Here is a 21171-nt window from a genome sequence, read left to right as displayed (position 1 = left end):
TCTGTTAGCAAACGTGCAATCTTTGGAGAATAAAAAATGTATGACCTACGCGGAAGATTAAACTACCAACGGGACATTATAAACTGTAATATCTTATCTTTCACGGAGTCGTGGCTGAACAACGTCATTAAGAACATACAGCTGGCGGGTTATACGATGTACCGGCAGGATAGAACAGCGGCGTCTGGTAAGACAAGGGGCGGTGGACTCTGTGTTTTTGTAAATAACATCTGGTGCACGATATCTAAGGAAGGCTATTGCTCGGCTGAGGTAGAGTATCTCATGATAAGCTGTAGACCACACTACCTACAGAGAGAGTTTTCATCTGTTTTCTTTGTAGTTGTTTACAAACCACCACAGTCAGAGGCTGGCACTAAGACAGTATTGAATGAGCTGTATTCCGCAATAAGCGGAAAACGCTCCTAGTAGCCGGGGACTTTAATGCAGGGAAATTTAAATCTGTTTTACCAAATTTCTATCAGCATGTTAAATGTGCAACCAGAGGAAAAACAACTCTAGACCACCTTTATTCCACACACAGAGACGCATACAAAGCTCTGCCTCGCCCTCCATTTGGCAAATCTGACCATAATTCTATCCTTCTGATTCCTCATTACAAGCAAAAATTAAAGCAGGAAGCACCAGTGACTAGATCAATAAAAAAGTTGTCAGATGAAGAAGATGCTAAACTACAGGACTGTTTGGCTATCACAGACTGCAATATGTTCCGGGATTCCTCCAATGACATTGAGGAGTACACCACATCAGTAATTGGCTGTTCATCGATGACGTCGTCCCCACAGTGACATTGTACGTACATAACCCAACCAGAAGCCATGGATTAGAGGCAACATTCACACTGAGCTAAAGGGTAGAGCTGCTGCTTTCAAGGAGCGGGACTTTAATCCGGAAGTTTATAAGAAATCCCGCTATGCCCCCTACAAACCATCAAACAGGCAAAGCGCCAATACAGGACTAAAATCGAATCGTACTACACCAGCTCTGACGCTCGTCGGATGTGGCAGGGCATGCAAACCATTACAGACTACAAAGGGATGCACAGCCGAGAGCTGCCCAGTGATACGAGCCTACCGGACGAGCTAAACTACTTCTATGCTTGCGTCGAGGCAAATAACATTGAAACATGCATGAGAACACCAGCTGTTCCGGAAGACTGTGTGATCACGCTCTCCGCAGCCGATGTGAGTAAGACCTTTAAACAGGTCAACATTCACAAGGCCGCAGGGCCAGACGGATCACCAGGACGTGTACTGCGAGCATGCGCAGACCAACTGCCAAGTGTCTTCACTGGCATTTTTAACCTCTCCCTGTCCGAGTCTGTAATACCAACATGTTTTAAGCAGACCACCATAGTACCTGAGCCCAAGAACGCCAAGGTAACCTGGCTAAATGACTACCGACCCATAGCACTCACATCTGTAGCCATGAACTGCTTTGAAAGACTGGTCATGGCTCACATCAATACCATTATCCCAGAAACCCTAGACCCACTCTAATTTGCAAACCGCCCCAACTGATCCACAGATGATGCAGCTCTATTGCACTCCACACTGCCCTTTCCCACATGGACAAAAGGAACACCTATATGAGAATGCTATTCACTCAGTGTTCAACATCACAGTGCCCTCAAAGCCCTCAAAGGACTAAACACTTCCCTATGCAACTGGATCCTGGACTTCCTGACGGGCCGCCCCCAGGTGGTAAGGGTAGGCAACAACACATCCGCCATGGTGACCCTCAACACAGGGACCCCTCAGGGGTGCCTGCTCAGTCCCCTCCTGTACTCCCTGTTCACTCATGACTGCACGGCCAGGCACGACTCCAACACCACCATTAAGTTTGCCAATGACACAACAGTGGTAGGCCTGATCATCAACAACGACAAGACAGCCTATAGAGAGGAGGTCAGAGACCTGGTAATATGGTGCCAGGACAACAACCTCTTCCTCAACGTGATCAAGACAAAGGAGATGATTGTAGACTACAGGAAAAAGAGGACCGAGCACGCCCCCATTCTCATTGACGGGGCTGTAGTGGAGCAGGTTGAGAGTTTCAAGTTCCTTGGTGTCCACATCAACAACAAACTAACATGGTCCAAGCACATCAAGACAGTCGTGAAGAGGGCACGACAAAATCTATTCCCCCTCAGGAGACTGAAAAGATTTGGCATGGGTCCTCAGATCCCCAAAAGGTTCTACAGCTGCACCATCCTGACTGGTTGCATCACTGCCTAGTATGGCAACTGCTCGGCCTCTGACCGCGAGGCACTAAAGAGGGTATTGTGAACGGCCCAGTACATCACTGGGGCCAAGCTTCCTGCCATCCAGGACCTCTATACCAGGCGGTGTCAGAGGAAGGCCCTAAAAATTGTTAAAGACTCCAACCACCCTAATCACAGACTGTTCTCTCTGCTACCGCACGGCAAGCAGTACCGGAGTGCCAAGTCTAGGTCCAAGAGGCTTCTAAACAGCTTCTACCCCCAAGCCATAAGACTCCTGAACAGCTAATCAAATGGCTACCCAGACTATTTGCATTGCCCCCCACCCCACCCTCTTTTACACCGCTGCTACTCTCTGTTGTTATCATCTATACATAGTCACTTTAATAACTCTACCTACATGTACATACTACCTCGACAAACCGGTGCCCCCGCACATTGACTCTGTACCGGTACCTCCCTGTATATAGTCTCGCTATTATTATTTTACAGCTGCTCTTTATTTTCTTGTTACTTTAATCTCTTATTCTTATCCATATATTTTTTTAAACTACATTGTTGGTTAGGGGCTCGTAAGTAAACATTTCACTGTTGTATTCGGCACATGTGACTAATACAATTTGATTTGATTTGATCCCCAAGACGTTAAAACCTATTCTCTATATACCCAGAGATATTTCCACTCATTCACAACAATATAACCTCCCACCCGCTCAAGAGAAACACACTCGCTTCAACTCTACTGCTGTCTGTTCCTCTATAACGGGTGGGGGTGGGTTATACTGATTGTGATGCTATAATGTGAATGCTAATGGTAAAATGCTAGTGATTCTACACTGCGAATGCTAATGGTAAAATGCTAGTGATTCTACACTGCGAATGCTAATGGTAAAATGCTAGTGATTCTACACTGCGAATGCTAATGGTAAAATGCTAGTGATTCTACACTGCGAATGCTAATGGTAAAATGCTAGTGATTCTACACTGCGAATGCTAATGGTAAAATGCTAGTGATTCTACACTGCGAATGCTAATGGTAAAATGCTAGTGATTCTACACTGCGAATGCTAATGGTAAAATGCTAGTGATTCTACACTGCGAATGCTAATGGTAAAATGCTAGTGATTCTACACTGCGAATGCTAATGGAATTCTTGTCCTCTCTGTTTCCGTTTCTAACTGCCGTTACTAGATACACAAAAAAAAAATAATCGCATCGTGTCACTAAAACGGTGTCAAAACTGTCTGTTTTCCCTCCTTCACTTCTAATGCTGCAGCACATTGGAAAACAATGACAAAAAGGTCTGAGAAGCTGGACCAGTATGTTCTGCTTGAGAGTGACACGCCATTCAGACCACAGCGGGTGTTGGACTGTAGTCAGACCACAGCGGGTGTTGGACTGTAGTCAGACCACAGCGGGTGTTGGACTGTAGTCAGAGGACTGTAGTCAGACCACAGCGGGTGTTGGACTGTAGTCAGAGGACTGTAGTCAGAGGACTGTAGTCAGACCACAGCGGGTGTTGGACTGTAGTCAGACCACAGCGGGTGTTGGACTGTAGTCAGACCACAGTGGGTTTTGGACTGTAGTCAGACCACAGTGGGTGTTGGACTGTAGTCAGACCACAGCGGGTGTTGGACTGTAGTCAGACCACAGCGGGTGTTGGACTGTAGTCAGAGGACTGTAGTCAGACCACAGTGGGTGTTGGACTGTAGTCAGAGCACTAACAGACAGACTGTGTTACCAAGCCCTGTTTCCTACAGTACGTGTGTGTGTGTGTGTGTGTGTGTGTGTGTGTGTGTGTGTGTGTGTGTTCCTTTCAAAACACCAGCTGTTCCCAAACAGCCTGAGGAAAATACCGAACACAGCAATACAACAAGACAAATTGAGAGAGCTATGCACATTTCCATCGCTGGTACCATACAGCGGTGTGTGTGTGTGTGTGTGTGTGTGGTGTGTGTGTGTGTGGGTGTGTGCGTGGTGTGTGTGTGTGTGTGTGTGTGTGTGTGTGTGTGTGTGTGTGTGTGTGTGTGTGTGTGTGTGTGTGTGTGTGTGTGCGTGTGGTGTGTGTGTGTGGTGTGTGGTGTGTGGTGTGTGTGTGTGTGTGTGTGTGTGCATGCTGCCATCAGTCCCGTGCTCCCTCTGAGTGTTCATGGGGGGGGGGGGGGGGGGGGTGAAGGATGGATTCACTGTGGCGCCTCCAAGCCCCCACACCAACACGAGGCTCCTCCACGCCACTCCTGTCAAGGTCACAATAACGGGGTGATGGAGAATGTCATCAAATCAACCTGTCCCTCCGTTCACGTTCACCTCCCCGCCGTCTCAAAGAAAATAACAGATATACTGAAGCGTTTAACACTACCTGTACTTAATTACCAAGCGTTCATCCTCCATCTGTAGACAACCCACCTCCTCTGGGCTGAGGTAAAGACTGCTGCCTGTACTTAATTACCAAGCGTTCATCCAGCGTAGACAATCCTCCTCCTCTGGGCTGAGGTAAGGACTGCTGCCTGTACTTAATTACCAAGCGTTCATCCTCCATCTGTAGACAACCCTCCTCCTCTGGGCTGAGGAAAGGACTGCTGCCTGTACTTAATTACCAAGCGTTCATCCAGCGTAGACAACCCTCCTCCTCTGGGCTGAGGTAAGGACTGCTGCCTGTACTTAATTACCAAGCGTTCATCCTCCATCTGTAGACAACCCTCCTCCTCTGGGCTGAGGTAAAGACTGCTGCCTGTACTTAATTACCAAGCGTTCATCCTCCATCCGTAGACAACCCTCCTCCTCTGGGCTGAGGTAAGGACTGCTGCCTGTACTTAATTACCAAGCGTTCATCCTCCCTCTGTAGACAACCCTCCTCCTCTGGGCTGAGGTAAAGACTGCTGCCTGTACTTAATTACCAAGTGTTCATCCATCCGTAGACAACCCTCCTCCTCTGGGCTGAGGTAAGGACTGCTGCCTGTACTTAATTACCAAGCGTTCATCCAGCGTAGACAACCCTCCTCCTCTGGGCTGAGGTAAGGACTGCTGCCTGTACTTAATTACCAAGCGTTCATCCTCCCTCTGTAGACAACCCTCCTCCTCTGGGCTGAGGTAAGGACTGCTGCCTGTACTTAATTACCAAGCGTTCATCCAGCGTAGACAACCCTCCTCCTCTGGGCTGAGGTAAGAACTGCTGCCTGTACTTAATTACCAAGTGTTCATCCATCCGTAGACAACCCTCCTCCTCTGGGCTGAGGTAAGGACTGCTGCCTGTACTTAATTACCAAGTGTTCATCCATCCGTAGACAACCCTCCTCCTCTGGGCTGAGGTAAGGACTGCTGCCTGTACTTAATTACCAAGCGTTCATCCAGCGTAGACAACCCTCCTCCTCTGGGCTGAGGTAAGGACTGCTGCCTGTACTTAATTACCAAGCGTTCATCCAGCGTAGACAACCCTCCTCCTCTGGGCTGAGGTAAGGACTGCTGCCTGTACTTAATTACCAAGCGTTCATCCATCTGTAGACAACCCTCCTCCTCTGGGCTGAGGTAAGAACTGCTGCCTGTACTTAATTACCAAGCGTTCATCCAGCGTAGACAATCCTCCTCCTCTGGGCTGAGGTAAGGACTGCTGCCTGTACTTAATTACCAAGCGTTCATCCAGCGTAGACAATCCTCCTCCTCTGGGCTGAGGTAAGGACTGCTGCCTGTACTTAATTACCAAGCGTTCATCCTCCATCCGTAGACAACCCTCCTCCTCTGGGCTGAGGTAAGGACTGCATTCCTAAAGACAGCTCTATTCTCTATAGTACACTACTTTTAACGGCCCACAGGGTCGTTTGAGAGGCAGCCATAGCGTGTAGACTATTCCATTAGGGCTAATACACCCTCAGGCTACTAGGTCTGTCTATCAGCTACTCAAACAGAACTGCCTACGTGATACGAAACGTGTGTGTGTGTGTGTTTTGGACACCTACTCATTCAAGGGTTTTACTTTATTGTATTATACATTGTAGAATGCTCTGGGTCTTTCTGTTCTTGTGGCAGTCCTCATGAGAGACAGTTCTATCACAGCGCTTGATATCTTTTTGCGACTGCACTTGAAAAAACTTTCAATGTTCATGTCTTAAAGTAATGATGTACTGTTGTTTCTCTTTGCTTATTTGAGCTGTTCTTTTACCAAATAGGGCTATCTTCTGTATACCACCCCTACCTTGTCACAATCCAACTGATTGGCTCAAAAGCATTAAGAAGGAAATAAATTCCACAAATTAACTTTTAACAAGGCACACCTTTTTAATTGAAATACATTCCAGGTGACTACCTCATGAAGCTGGTTGAGAGAATGCCAAGAGCGTGCAAAGCTGCCATCAAGACAAAGGGTGGCTACTTTGAAGAATCTAAAATAGAAATATATATTTAGATTTGTTTAACACTTTTTTGGTTAATACATAATTCCATATGTGTTATTTCATAGTTTTGATGTATTCACTATTATTCTAAAATGTAGAAAATAGTACAAAGAAAGAATAACCCTGGAATGAGTAGGTGTGTCAAAACTTTTGACTGGTACTGTATATATATATATATATATATATATATATATATATATATATATATATATATATATATATATATATATATATATATATGAGTGTTCTGGAATATTCTACAGGTTCTATTGTAAACTAATTCCCTTGGTAATATCAGAATGCCATTCTTTGTTAGTGCATCTGATAATCCACATGTTGTACGACTCGACAGTCTACAACCCCTCACAGGCGAACTTCCTGAAGATCAAATGACCTGTCAAACGCAGATAAAACAACTTGAAAGCAGACTAACCTCAGTAGCCTTTGAACAACAACAGTAAATGAAAAGCTTTTTTGTTGTTGTTGTTGTTGTGTTAGTGTCTGTCAATGGTGTAGCTAGGTTAACCCACAAGGAAAACAACATCACAGAAGCATTACAAGATAGAACTGCTGTCAGCCCACCAGGATGACAAAGCCTAACACGGGTAAAGCTTTGAACACATTTTACTGCACAAAGTCTTGTGAAAACCAATTACATTACATAAAGACAGCATTTACATTGACACACTCGTGTTGCTGGCAAAAACCAACATTAATGGCAAATATATTTATTTAAATCCTAGAGTACTATAGCTTTTATTTACAATAACACAGCTGCTGATATTAACGTGAGTTGTTTTGATGAAGGGTTGACTATCAGTATGCTGGTACTCCGTGCCCTTACCCGTGACCTTCAGGCCCTACCCTGCCCTTACCCACAACGTTCAGGCCCTACCCTGCCCCTACCCACAACGTTCAGGCCCTACTCTGCCCTTACCCACAACGTTCAGGCCCTACCCTGCCCCTACCCACAACGTTCAGGCCCTACCCTGCCCTTACCCACAACGTTCAGGCCCTACCCTGCCCTTACCCACAACATTCAGGCCCTACCCTGCCCTTACCCACAACATTCAGTCCCTACCCTGCCCTTACCCACAACGTCCAGGCCCTACCCTGCTCAGGCACACAATGTTCAGGTCATACCCTGTCCATAACCACAACGTTCAGTTCTTACCCTACCCAGGCCCATGACGTTCAGGCCCCCACCTAGCCAGGCCCACGGCAATCAGGCCCCCACATATCCAGGCCCACATGGTTCAGGCCCTACCCTACGCAGGCCCGAGATGTTCAGACCCTACCCTACCCAGACCCACGATGTTCAGGCCCCCACCTAGCCAGGCCCATGACGTTCAGGCCCTCACATACCCAGGCCTACACCGTTCAGGCCCTACCCTGCCCGGCCTGCGATGTTCAGGCCCTTCCCTACCCAGGCCCAAGATTTTCAGGCCCTTCCCTACCCAGGCCCACGATGTTCAGGCCCTTCCCTACCCAGGCCCACGATGTTCAGGCCCTTCCCTACCCAGGCCCAAGATGTTCAGGCCCTTCCCTACCCAGGCCCAAGATGTTCAGGCCCTTCCCTACCCAGGCCCAAGATGTTCAGGCCCTTCCCTACCCAGGCCCAAGATGTTCAGGCCCTTCCCTACCCAGGCCCACGATGTTCAGGCCCTTCCCTACCCAGGCCCACGATGTTCAGGCCCTTCCCTACCCAGGCCCACGATGTTCAGGCCCTTCCCTACTCAGGCCCAAGATGTTCAGGCCCTTCCCTACCCAGGCCCAAGATGTTCAGGCCCTTCCCTACCCAGGCCCACGATGTGCAGGCCCTTCCCTACCCAGGCCCGCAATGTTTAGGCCCTTCCCTACTCAGGCCCACAACGTTCAGGCCCCCACATACCCAGGCACCCACCATTCAAGCCCTTCCCTATCCAGGCCCGTGACATTCATGTCCCACCCTGCGCGGCCTGCAACGTTCAGGTCCTACCCTACCCATACCCACAACATTCAGACCCGACACTACCCAGGCCCGCAACGTTCAGGCCCTACCCTACCCCGTAAAGTTCAGGCCCTACCCTAACCAGGCCCGTGACGTTCAGGTCCTACCCTGGACCGCGACGTTCAGGCCCTACCCTGCCCAGGCCCGATTGCTTCTGCCAAATTTAAGGTCCAGCCCGAAACCCAAAACCAGAAATAACTTCCTCCGTTAGTAAATCCATTACCTATTCCTCTCTGTCTATCACTCGCTCTCTGCAACGCAGCTCACTCTGCATGCACTCTGCTCATGGTGGCTCTGAGTCTGTCAGTATCCATAGCAACGGCTAGGCTTGTGCTGCTCTCCTCAATGACGTGACGTGAGAGAGCAGTGAGCAGTGAGCAGTGAGCAGTGAGCAGTGAGCAATGAGCAGTGAGCAGTGAGCAGTGACCTACTTTCATCACTCTAAAACTGGGCCATTTCTCACGCAGCAGAGCACGAGCAAATGACCAAATGTATCAAAATGTTAGTATTCAATTCAGTGATACCTGAGCCCATTGTCCTAGTTATAGACTCTACTCAGCCCTAACCCTCAGGTGGAATAGCAGAGCTCTAAACTCTGGCCTGGACTGGAGGAGCAGCCTTAGAGGAAATCATCTTTGTCTGTTCTCTAGGTTTAACAAGGTGACATGTTCACATTAGAATTCAACCAGTCATCTTTAAAAAATAAATAAAAAGTTCAATTCTTCAATAATTATCCGGTCTAGTCGTCGCAACAATAGCTATTCCAGCAGAAACATCAGATAATGTGTGAGAGTGTCTCAGACCCATCGTCCTGGTTACACACTGTACATGTCCCAAATGGACCCTATTTTGAACATAGTGCACTACTTTAGACCAGAGCCCTATTCCCTATATAGTGCACTACTTTAGACCAGAGCCCTATTCCTTATATAGTGCACTACTTTAGACCAGAGCCCTATTCCCTATATAGTGCACTACTTTAGACCAGAGCCCTATTCCCTATATAGTTCACTACTTTAGACCAGAGCCCTATTCCCTATATATTGTACTACTTTAGACCAGAGCCCTCCCTATATAGTGCACTACTTTAGACCAGAGCCCTATTCCCTATATAGTGCACTACTTTAGACCAGAGCCCTATTCCCTATATAGTGTACTACTTTAGACCAGAGCCCTATTCCCTATATAGTGCACTACTTTAGACCAGAGCCCTATTCCCTATATATTGTACTACTTTAGACCAGAGCCCTATTCCCTATATAGTGCACTACTTTAGACCAGAGCCCTATTCCCTATATATTGTACTACTTTAGACCAGAGCCCTATTCCCTATATATTGTACTACTTTAGACCAGAGCCCTATTCCCTATATATTGTACTACTTTAGACCAGAGCCCTATTCCCTATATAGTGTACTACTTTAGACCAGAGCCCTATTCCCTATATAGTGTACTACTTTAGACCAGAGCCCTATTCCCTATATAGTGTACTACTTTAGACCAGAGCCCTATTCCCTATATAGTGTACTACTTTAGACCAGAGCCCTAGTCAAAAGGAATATATATTTTGGGACACGGTTATTGGGTAATGACGCTGACGCTAGACTCCAATTCCAGTCCGGTTCCGCCTCGATGCTCATCTGCTATATTAGACTCATTTCAACCGAATTATCTCCTATTCCTTAAGATGGTTTTCAGATGGCATCCCAACGTTCCCAGGCGAAGAGAAACACAGATTGCACACATGCGATGTTTCAGACTGGGTTAGGATAAAAATACACAGGACAATCTGGAACCTTCTAGGAGTGGGGCGGATGTATTGGACTGTTGAATAAGTAACTAGGTAGGCTAACAATAGTAGAACATTAACACATTCCAGAACATCTAGGAACATGAACACATTCCAGAACATCTAGGAACATGAACACATTCCGGAACATCTAGGAACATGAACACATTCCAGAACATCTAGGAACATGAACACATTCCGGAACATCTAGGAACATGAACACATTCCAGAACATCTAGGAACATGAACACATTCCAGAACATCTAGGAACATGAACACATTCCAGAACATCTAGGAACATGAACACATTCCAGAACATCTAGGAACATGAACACATTCCAGAACATCTAGGAACATGAACACATTCCAGAACATCTAGGAACATGAACACATTCCGGAACATCTAGGAACATGAACACATTCCAGAACATCTAGGAACATGAACACATTCAGGAACATCTAGGAACATGAACACATTCCAGAACATCTAGGAACATGAACACAATCTAGAACATCTAGGAACATGAACACATTCCAGAACATCTAGGAACATGAACACATTCCAGAACATCTAGGAACATGAACACAACCCAGAACATCTAGGAATATTCTAAAGAACGTTAAGTAGAACTAAAGAACACAGGCAGACAAATGAGATTAGTCTCAGTCCCACAACACCTGAGCAGTCCCGTCTCTGGGACAGGATAAATGACTCGTCCCCTGCTCAGGGTCACAAGTCTGGACATCCAGCTAATATAACTACTGCACACCTAGGGCACAGTTGCACACTATTCCCTATGTAGTGCACTACTTTTAACCAGAGCCCAGGCAGTATGGACAAATACGTGCGCCAACTGGATGGTCCAAAGTAGTGCACTGCATAGGGAATAAGGTGCTATTAGGGACACACACTCTGTTTCAAACTGCTCCTGTCCATTGAGAACCAGGTACAATACATGGAGGGTCTGTGCTTCATCAGTGAACTCTGACCTCTATCATGCTGGAAGGCAACAGGCTCAAACCATCTGCTCCTAATCAGAAGGACAGACAGAAGCCACCGGTTACCTCCTAATTCATCCCAGCAGGCATTGCAGTGGGTCAGTGAGCACGCTGTCATACCAGCGAGTCCCGCCGGTCCCCGGCGACGTTCTGCCAACACACTCAAGTATGATTACAGATTACAGCGTGTGTGTGTGTGTGCACGTGTGTGTGTGCGTGTATGCGTGTGCATGTATGTGTGTGCAGCTTGTAGTGAATTTGGGGGGAAGCCTCGAAATGGGTGGGGTTATCATATACATTACTCAGACTGGATAGGGTTACTCAGACTGGATCGGGTTAGGGTTACTCAGACTGGATAGTGTTACTCAGACTGGATAGGGTTACTCAGACTGGATAGGGTTAATCAGACTGGATAGGGTTAGTGTTAATCAGACTGGATAGGGTTACTCAGACTGGATAGGGTTTCTCAGACTGGATAGGGTTACTCAGACTGGATAGGGTTACTCAGACTGGATAGGGTTACTCAAACTGGATAGGGTTACTCAGACTGGATAGGGTTACTCAGACTGGATAGGGTTACTCAGACTGGATAGGGTTAGTGTTACTCAGACTGGATCGGGTAACTCAGACTGGATAGGGTTACTCAGACTGGATAGGGTTAGGGTTACTCAGACTGGATAGGGTTTCTCAGACTGGATAGTGTTACTCAGACTGGATAGTGTTACTCAGACTGGATATGGTTAGTGTTACTCAGACTGGATAATGTTACTCAGACTGGATCGGGTTAGTGTTACTCAGACTGGATAGTGTTACTCAGACTGGATAGGGTTACTCAGACTGGATAGGGTTACTCAGACTGGATAGGGTTACTCAGACTGGATAGGGTTACTCAGACTGGATAGTGTTACTCAGACTGGATAGGGTTACTCAGACTGGATAGTGTTACTCAGACTGGATAGGGTTACTCAGACTGGATAGGGTTACACAGACTGGATGGGGTTAGTTTTATTCAGACTGGATAGTGTTAGGGTTACTCAGACTGGATAGTGTTACTCAGACTGGATAGGGTTACTCAGACTGGATAGGGTTACTCAGACTGGATAGGGTTACTCAGACTGGATCGGGTTAGAGTGACTCAGACTGGATAGTGTTACTCAGACTGGATGGGGTTACTCAGACTGGTTAGTGTTACTCAGACTGGTTAGTGTTACTCAGACTGGATAGGGTTAGTGTTACTCAGACTGGATATTGTTACTCAGACTGGATAGGGTTACTCAGACTGGATCGGGTTAGTGTTACTCAGACTGGATAGTGTTACTCATACTGGATAGTGTTACTCAGACTGGATAGGGTTACTCAGACTGGATAGTGTTAGGGTTACTCAGACTGGATAGGGTTACTCAGACTGGATAGGGTTACTCAGACTGGATAGTGTTACTCAGACTGGATAGTGTTACTCAGACTGGATAGGGTTACTCAGACTGGATAGTGTTAGGGTTACTCAGACTGGATAGGGTTACTCAGACTGGATAGGGTTACTCAGACTGGATAGGGTTACTCAGACTGGATAGTGTTACTCAGACTGAATAGGGTTACTCAGACTGGATAGTGTTACTCAGACTGGATAGGGTTACTCAGACTGGATAGTGTTACTCAGACTGGATAGGGTTACTCAGACTGGATAGTGTTACTCAGACTGGATAGGGTTACTCAGACTGGATAGTGTTAGGGTTACTCAGACTGGATAGGGTTACTCAGACTGGATAGGGTTACTCAGACTGGATAGGGTTAATCAGACTGGATAGTGTTACTCAGACTGGATAGGGTTACTCAGACTGGATAGGGTTACTCAGACTGGATAGGGTTACTCAGACTGGATAGTGTTACTCAGACTGGATAGGGTTACTCAGACTGGATAGTGTTACTCAGACTGGATAGGGTTACTCAGACTGGATAGTGTTACTCAGACTGGATAGGGTTACTCAGACTGGATAGTGTTACTCAGACTGGATAGGGTTACTCAGACTGGATAGTGTTAGGGTTACTCAGACTGGATAGGGTTACTCAGACTGGATAGGGTTACTCAGACTGGATAGGGTTAATCAAACTGGATAGTGTTACTCAGACTGGATAGGGTTACTCAGACTGGATAGTGTTACTCAGACTGGATAGGGTTACTCAGACTGGATATGGTTAGTGTTACTCAGACTGGATAATGTTACTCAGACTGGATCGTGTTAATCAGAATGGACCGTGTTAGGGTAACTCAGACTGGATAGGGTTAGTGTTACTCAGAAAGGATAATGTTACTCAGACTGGATCAGGTTAGGGTAACTCAGACTGGATAGTGTTACTCAGACTGGATAGGGTTACTCAGACTGGATAGGGTTACTCAGACTGGATCGGGTAGGGTTACTCAGGCTGGTTAGTGTTACTCAGACTGGATCGGGTTACTCAGACTGGATCGGGTTAGGGTAACTCAGACTGGATAGGGTTACTCAGACTGGATAGGGTTACTCAGACTGGACAGTGTTACTCAGACTGGACAGTGTTACTCAGACTGGATAGTGTTACTCAGACTGGATAGGGTTACTCAGACTGGATAGTGTTACTCAGACTGGATAGGGTTCCTCAGAATGGATAGGGTTAATCAGACTGGACATTGTTACTCAGACTGGAAAGGGTTAGTGTTACTCAGACTGGATAGGGTTACTCAGACTGGATAGGGTTACTCAGACTGGATAAGGTTAGTGTTACTCAGACTGGATAAGGTTACTCAGACTGTATTGGGTTACTCAGACTGGATAGGGTTACTCAGACTGGATAGGGTTAGTCTTACTCAGACTGGATAGGGTTACTCAGACTGGATAGTGTTACTCAGACTGGATAGTGTTACTCAGACTGGATCGGGTTAGGGTTACTCAGACTGGATAGGGTTACTCAGACTGGATCGGGTTACTCAGACTGGATAGTGTTACTCAGACTGGATCGGGTTAGGGTTACTCAGACTGGATCGGGTTACTCAGACTGGTTAGTGTTACTCAGACTGGATAGTGTTACTCAGACTGGATAGGGTTACTCAGACTGGATCGGGTTAGGGTTACTCAGACTGGATAGGGTTACTCAGACTGGATAGGGTTACTCAGACTGGTTAGTGTTACTCAGACTGGATAGTGTTACTCAGACTGGATAGTGTTACTCAGACTGGATAGGGTTACTCAGACTGGATCGGGTTACTAAGACTGGATCGGGTTACTCAGACTGTATCGTGTTACTCAGACTGGATAGGGTTAATCAGACTGGATAGGGTTACTCAGACTGGATCGGGTTACTCAGACTGGATAGTGTTACTCAGACTGGATAGGGTTAATCAGACTGGATAGGGTTACTCAGACTGGATCGGGTTACTCAGACTGGATAGGGTTACTCAGACTGGATAGGGTTACTCAGACTGGATAGGGTTACTCAGACTGGATCGGGTTAGTGTTACTCAGACTGGTTAGGGTTACTCAGACTGGATAGGGTTACTCAGACTGGATAGGGTTAGTGTTACTCAGACTGGATCAGGTTACTTGGACTGGATAGTGTTACTCAGACTGGATAGGGTTACTCAGACTGGATAGGGTTACTCAGACTGGATAGTGTTACTCAGACTGGATAGGGTTACTCAGACTGGATAGGGTTACTCAGACTGGATAGTGTTACTCAGACTGGATAGTGTTACTCAGACTGGATAGTGTTACTCAGACTGGATTCCTACCCCTCCCTCCCCCTCTCTCTCTAGTCTACCCCTCCCTCCCTCTCTCTCTCTGGTCTACCCCTCCCTCCCTCTCTCTCTCTAGTCTACCCCTCCCTCCCTCTCTCTCTCTGGTCTACCCCTCCCTCCCTCCCTCTCTCTCTCTGGTCTACCCCTCCCTCTCTCTCTCTCTCTGGTCTACCCCTCCCTCCCTCTCTCTCTCTGGTCTACCCCTCCTTCCCTCCCTCTCTCTGATCTACCCATCCCTCCCTCTCTCTCTCTGGTCTACCCCTCCTTACCTCGCTCTCTCTAGTCTACCCCTCCCTCCCTCTTTTCTCCTGCTCATAAACCTACAGGCTGTAATGATATGCTACTCCTTAATTAACAGACAGATTTCCCAACAGAGACAGCTCCACAGCCTGCCGTTTGTATGTGTGCCTGTGTATGTGTGTCTGTGTATGTGTGTCTGTAATGTGTGCCTGTGTATGTGTGCCTGTGTATGTGTCTGTAATGTGTGCCTGTGTATGTGTGCCTGTGTATGTGTGTCTGTGTATGTGTGCCTGTGTATGTGTGCCTGTGTATGTGTGCCTGTGTATGTGTGTCTGTGTATGTGTGCCTGTGTATGTGTGTCTGTAATGTGTGTCTGTAATGTGTGTCTGTGTATGTGTGTCTGTGTATGTGTGTCTGTAATGTGTGTCTGTAATGTGTGTCTGTGTATGTGTGTCTGTGTATGTGTGTCTGTGTATGTGTGCCTGTGTATGTGTGTCTGTGTATGTGTGCCTGTGTATGTGTGCCTGTGTATGTGTGTCTGTGTATGTGTGTCTGTGTATGTGTGCATGTGTGCCGGGGTATGTGTACAGAGCCATTGTCTATCTAGTCAACTAGTCAATAGTTCCCAGAGTCCCACAGTAGGGAGCCGTTTCCAGGTCTGGGACCAGAGAGACTAGGTGATTTCACAGTAGGGAGCCGTTTCCAGATCTGGGACCAGAGAGACTAGGGGCTTTCACAGTTGGGAGCCGTTTCCAGGTCTGGAAACAGAGAGACTAGCGGCTTTCACAGTTGGGAGCCGTTTCCAGGTCTGGGACCAGAGAGACTAGGGGCTTTCACAGTTGGGAGCCGTTTCCAGGTCTGGGACCAGAGAGACTAGGGGCTTTCACAGTTGGGAGCCGTTTCCAGGTCTGGGACCAGAGAGACTAGGGGCTTTCACAGTTGGGAGCCGTTTCCAGGTCTGGGACCAGAGAGACTAGGTGATTTCACAGTAGGGAGCCGTTTCCAGGTCTGGGACCAGAGAGACTAGGGGCTTTCACAGTTGGGAGCCGTTTCCAGGTCTGGGAACAGAGAGACTAGGTGATTTCACAGTAGGGAGCCGTTTCCAGGTCTGGGAACAGAGAGACTAGGTGATTTCACAGTAGGGAGCCGTTTCCAGGAAACTCTGAACACATCACAGGGCGGTAACAGAGGGAGGGAAACTCTGAACACATCACAGGGCGGTAACAGAGGGAGGGAAACTCTGAACACATTACACGGCGGTAACAGAGGGAGGGAAACTCTGAACACATCACAGGGCGGTAACAGAGGGAGGGAGGGCGGTAACAGAGGGAGGGAGGGCGGTAACAGAGGGAGGGAGGGCGGTAACAGAGGGAGGGAGGGCGGTAACAGAGGGAGGGAGGGCGGTAACAGAGGGAGGGAGGGCGGTAACGGAGGGAGGGAGGGCAGTAACAGAGGGAGGGAGGGCGGTAACAGAGGGAGGGAGGGCGGTAACAGAGGGAGGGAGGGCGGTAACAGAGGGAGGGAGGGCGGTAACAGAGGGAGGGAGGGCGGTAACAGAGGGAGGGAGGGAGGGAGGGCGGTAACAGAGGGGGGGAGGGCGGTAACAGAGGGAGGGAGGGCGGTAACAGAGGGAGGGAGGGAGGGAGGGCGGTAACAGAGGGAGGGAGGGCGGTAACAGAGGGAGGGAGGGCGGTAACAGAGGGAGGGAGGGCGGTAACAGAGGGAGGGAGGGAGGGAGGGCGGTAACAGAGGGGGGGAGGGCGGTAACGGAGGGAGGGAGGGCGGTAACAGAGGGAGGGCGGTAACAGAGGGAGGGAGGGCGGTAACAGAGGGAGGGAGGGCGGTAACAGAGGGAGGGAGGGCGGTAACAGAGGGAGGGAGGGCGGTAACAGAGGGAGGGAGGGCGGTAACAGAGGGAGGGAGGGCGGTAACAGAGGGAGGGAGGGCGGGAACAGAGGGAGGGAGGGCGGTAACAGAGGGAGGGAGGGCGGTAACAGAGGGAGGGAGGGCGGGAACAGAGGGAGGGAGGGCGGGAACAGAGGGAGGGAGGGCGGGAACAGAGGGAGGGAGGGCGGTAACAGAGGGAGGGAGGGCGGTAACGGAGGGAGAGAGGGCGGGAACAGAGGGAGGGAGGGCGGGAACAGAGGGAGGGAGGGCGGTAACAGAGGGAGGGAGGGCGGTAACGGAGGGAGGGAGGGCGGTAACAGAGGGAGGGAGGGCGGTAACAGAGGGAGGGAGGGCGGTAACAGAGGGAGGGAGGGCGGTAACAGAGGGAGGGAGGGCGGTAACAGAGGGAGGGAGGGCGGTAACAGAGGGAGGGAGGGCGGTAACAGAGGGAGGGAGGGCAGTAACAGAGGGAGGGAGGGCGGTAACAGAGGGAGGGAGGGCGGTAACAGAGGGAGGGAGGGCGGTAACAGAGGGAGGGAGGGCGGTAACAGAGGGAGGGAGGGCGGTAACAGAGTGAGGGAGGGCGGGAACAGAGGGAGGGAGGGCGGGAACAGAGGGAGGGAGGGCGGTAACAGAGGGAGGGAGGGCGGTAACAGAGGGAGGGAGGGCGGGAACAGAGGGAGGGAGGGCGGTAACAGAGGGAGGGAGGGCGGTAACAGAGGGAGGGAGGGCGGTAACAGAGGGAGGGAGGGCGGTAACAGAGTGAGGGATGGCGGGAACACTTCTACAATAGGGAACAGTTAAGGCTGTGTGGCAGAAATGCATTTTGGATTATAAAGGGTGCTTACCGTTCAAACTGCTCCTATCAATCAGGTTGTTGTCAGAAGGCCAGTAGCCGCCATCTCCATGGCGACCTGTACAACAGAAAAAGAGTGGGGTTGAGCAGGGATAGAGAGAGAGAGAGAGAGAGAGATGTGGGAGGGAGAGAGAGGAGGGAGAGATAGAGAGAGCAGGGGAAGGGAGAGAGAGAGGAGGGAGAGAGAGAGAGCAGAGCGAGAGAGCAGGGGAAGGGAGAGAGAGGAGGGAGAGAGAGAGAGAGAGACAGAGAGAACAGGGGAAGGGAGAGAGAGGAGGGAGAGAGAGAGCAGAGAGAGAGAGCAGGGGAAGGGAGAGAGAGAGAGAGAGAGAGAGAGAGAGAGACAGAGAGAACAGGGGAAGGGAGAGAGAGGAGGGAGAGAGAGAGAGACAGAGAGAACAGGGGAAGGGAGAGAAGGAAGAACAAAGAAGAATGCTATTATATTTCTGTGTTCAAACTTGAGTATTTTGAAAGATAAAATTTAAGTTTTACCTATTTTAAGAATACATTATTTTCTTTGACTTAACATTACACGGCAATCCAGAGATAGAATACAGTGTGGGAGTGGTCTGAGTGTCTGTAGAATTGCCTGTATTGTACATCTCATTATACATTCCTAAGTGCCAACCAATAATAGGCAATTGGAAACTATTGTGTTTGAGAGCAGGGGAGAATTCAGACCTGGCCTTCTCCCCAACCTCCACAACAGAGAGAGATAGGAGACAATGAGACAGGAGACAAGGTGAGAAATACACGCAGAGAGAGAGAGATATAGAGACGGGAGAGCGACACAAAGAGAGAGGGAGAGAGAGACAGGAGAGAGACAAGGAGAAAGACACAAAGAGAGAGGGAGAGAGAGAGAGAGACAGGAGAGAGACAAGGAGAAAGACACAAAGAGAGAGGGAGAGAGAGAGAGACAGGAGAGAGACACAACAGAGAGAGGGAGAGAGACAAGGAGAGAGACACAAAGAGAGAGGGAGAGAGACAAGGAGAGAGACACAAAGAGAGAGGGAGAGAGGAGAGAGATGAGGAGAGAAACACAAAGAGAGAGGGAGAGAGACAGGAGAGAGACAGGAGAGAGACACAACAGAGAGAGGGAGAGAGAGGGAGAGACATGAGAGAGACGAGGAGAGAGACACAAAGAGAGAGGGAGAGAAGGAGAGAGACGAGGAGAGAGACACAAAGAGAGAGATATTGAGACAAGGAGGGAGACACAAATAGAGAGTGAGAGAGATAGAGAGACAGGAGAGAGACAAGGAGATAGACACAAAGAGAGAGGGAGAGATAGAGAGACAGAGAGATATTGTATATTATCTACCTCACTTGCTTTGGCAATGTTAACACATGTTTCCCATTCCCATAAAGCCCCTTGAATTGAATTGAATTGAATTGAATTGACAGGAGAGAGAGAGAGAGAGAGAGAGAGAGAGGGAGAGAGACACAAAGAGAGAGGGAGAGAGAGACAAGGAGAGAGACCCAACAGAGAGAGGGAGAGAGAGACAAGGAGAGAGACCCAACAGAGAGAGGGAGAGAGACAAGGAGAGAGACCCAACAGAGAGAGGGAGAGAGAGACAAGGAGAGAGACCCAACAGAGAGAGGGAGAGAGACAAGGAGAGAGACCCAACAGAGAGAGGGAGAGAGACAAGGAGAGAGACACAACAGAGAGAGGGAGAGAGAGGGAGAGAGACATGAGAGAGACCCAACAGAGAGAGGGAGAGAGACATGAGAGAGACACAACAGAGAGAGGGAGAGAGACATGAGAGAGACCCAACAGAGAGAGGGAGAGAGAGGGAGAGACAGGAGAGAGACACAAAGAGAGAGGGAGAGAGACATGAGAGAGACACAACAGAGAGAGGGAGAGAGAGGGAGAGAGAGAGAGAGACAGGAGAGAGACCCAAAGAGAGAGGGAGAGAGGGAGAGAGACACAAAGAGAGAGGGAGAGAGACAGGAGAGAGACACAAAGAGAGAGGGAGAGAGACAGGAGAGAGACGAGGAGAGATACACAACAGAGAGAGGGAGAGAGATAGAGAAACAGGAGAGAGATAATATCAATTCAAGGGGCTTTATTGGCAATGGGAAACATATGTTTACATTGCCAAAGCAAGTGAGGAAAAAACACCATCTTTATCTATACCTCTCTCTACCCCCCCCCCCCCCCTCCCACAGACCCCTATACTATACACAATAAAATACTACAATATAATACATACAGTTGAAGTCGGACGTTTACATACACTTAGGTTGGAGTCATTAAAACTTGTTTTTCAACCACTCCACAAATTTCTTGTTAACAAACTATAGTTTTGGCAAGTCTGTTAGTGTAACGGATGTGAAATGGCTAGCTAGTTAGCGGGCACGCGCTAATAGCGTTTCAATCAGTTACGTCACTTGCTCTGAAACCTAGAAGTAGTGTTTCCCCTTGCCCTCTGCAAGGGCTGCGGCCTTTGTGGAGCGATGGGTAACGACGCTTCGTGGGCGACCGTTGTTGATGTGTGAAGAAGGTCCCTGGTTCGCGCCCGTGTCGGGGTGAGGTGACGGTTTAAAGCTATACTGTTACATTGGTGCCGTGACCCGGATCACTGGTTGCTGCGGAAAAGGAGGAGGTTGAAAGGGGGGTGAGTGTAACGGATGTGAAATAGCTAGCTAGTTAGCGGGTACGTGCTAATAGCGTTTCAATCAGTTACGTCACTTGCTCTGAAACCTATTAGTAGTGTTGCCCCTTGCTCTGCAAGAGCCTTAGCCTTTGTGGCGCGATGGGTAACGATGCTTCGTGGGCGACCGTTGTTGATGTGTGCAGAGGGTCCCTGGTTCGCGCGAGGGGACGCCATAAAGTTAAACTGTTACATTGATGCTGTTGACCCGGATCACTGATTGCTGCGGAATAGGAGGAGGTCGAAAGGGGAGTGAGTGTAACGGATGTGAAATGGCTAGCTAGTTAGCACTAATAGCGTTTCAATCAGTTACGTCACTTGCTCTGAAACCTAGAAGTAGTGTTGCCCCTTGCTCTGCAAGGGCCGT

At 48.7% G+C, this 21171-nt stretch overlaps 1 protein-coding gene across 1 annotated transcript in view; it reads right to left on the bottom strand.

Moving 5' to 3' along the window:
- Positions 1-21171, bottom strand: part of LOC129819106 (netrin receptor DCC-like) — a 241853-nt gene that overhangs the window by 76491 nt on the left and 144191 nt on the right. Inside the window, exon 17 of the mRNA XM_055875675.1 lies at positions 18146-18211. Within this exon, the coding sequence (XP_055731650.1) occupies positions 18146-18211 (66 nt within the window). The remainder of the gene's footprint in view (positions 1-18145; positions 18212-21171) is intronic.

This window comes from Salvelinus fontinalis, chromosome 21 (genome assembly GCF_029448725.1).
Source record: "Salvelinus fontinalis isolate EN_2023a chromosome 21, ASM2944872v1, whole genome shotgun sequence".
NCBI classification, from domain to species: Eukaryota; Metazoa; Chordata; class Actinopteri; order Salmoniformes; family Salmonidae; genus Salvelinus; species Salvelinus fontinalis.
The sequence above is the reverse complement of the archived record's forward strand: the minus strand, read 5'-3'. Positions and strand labels throughout refer to the sequence as shown.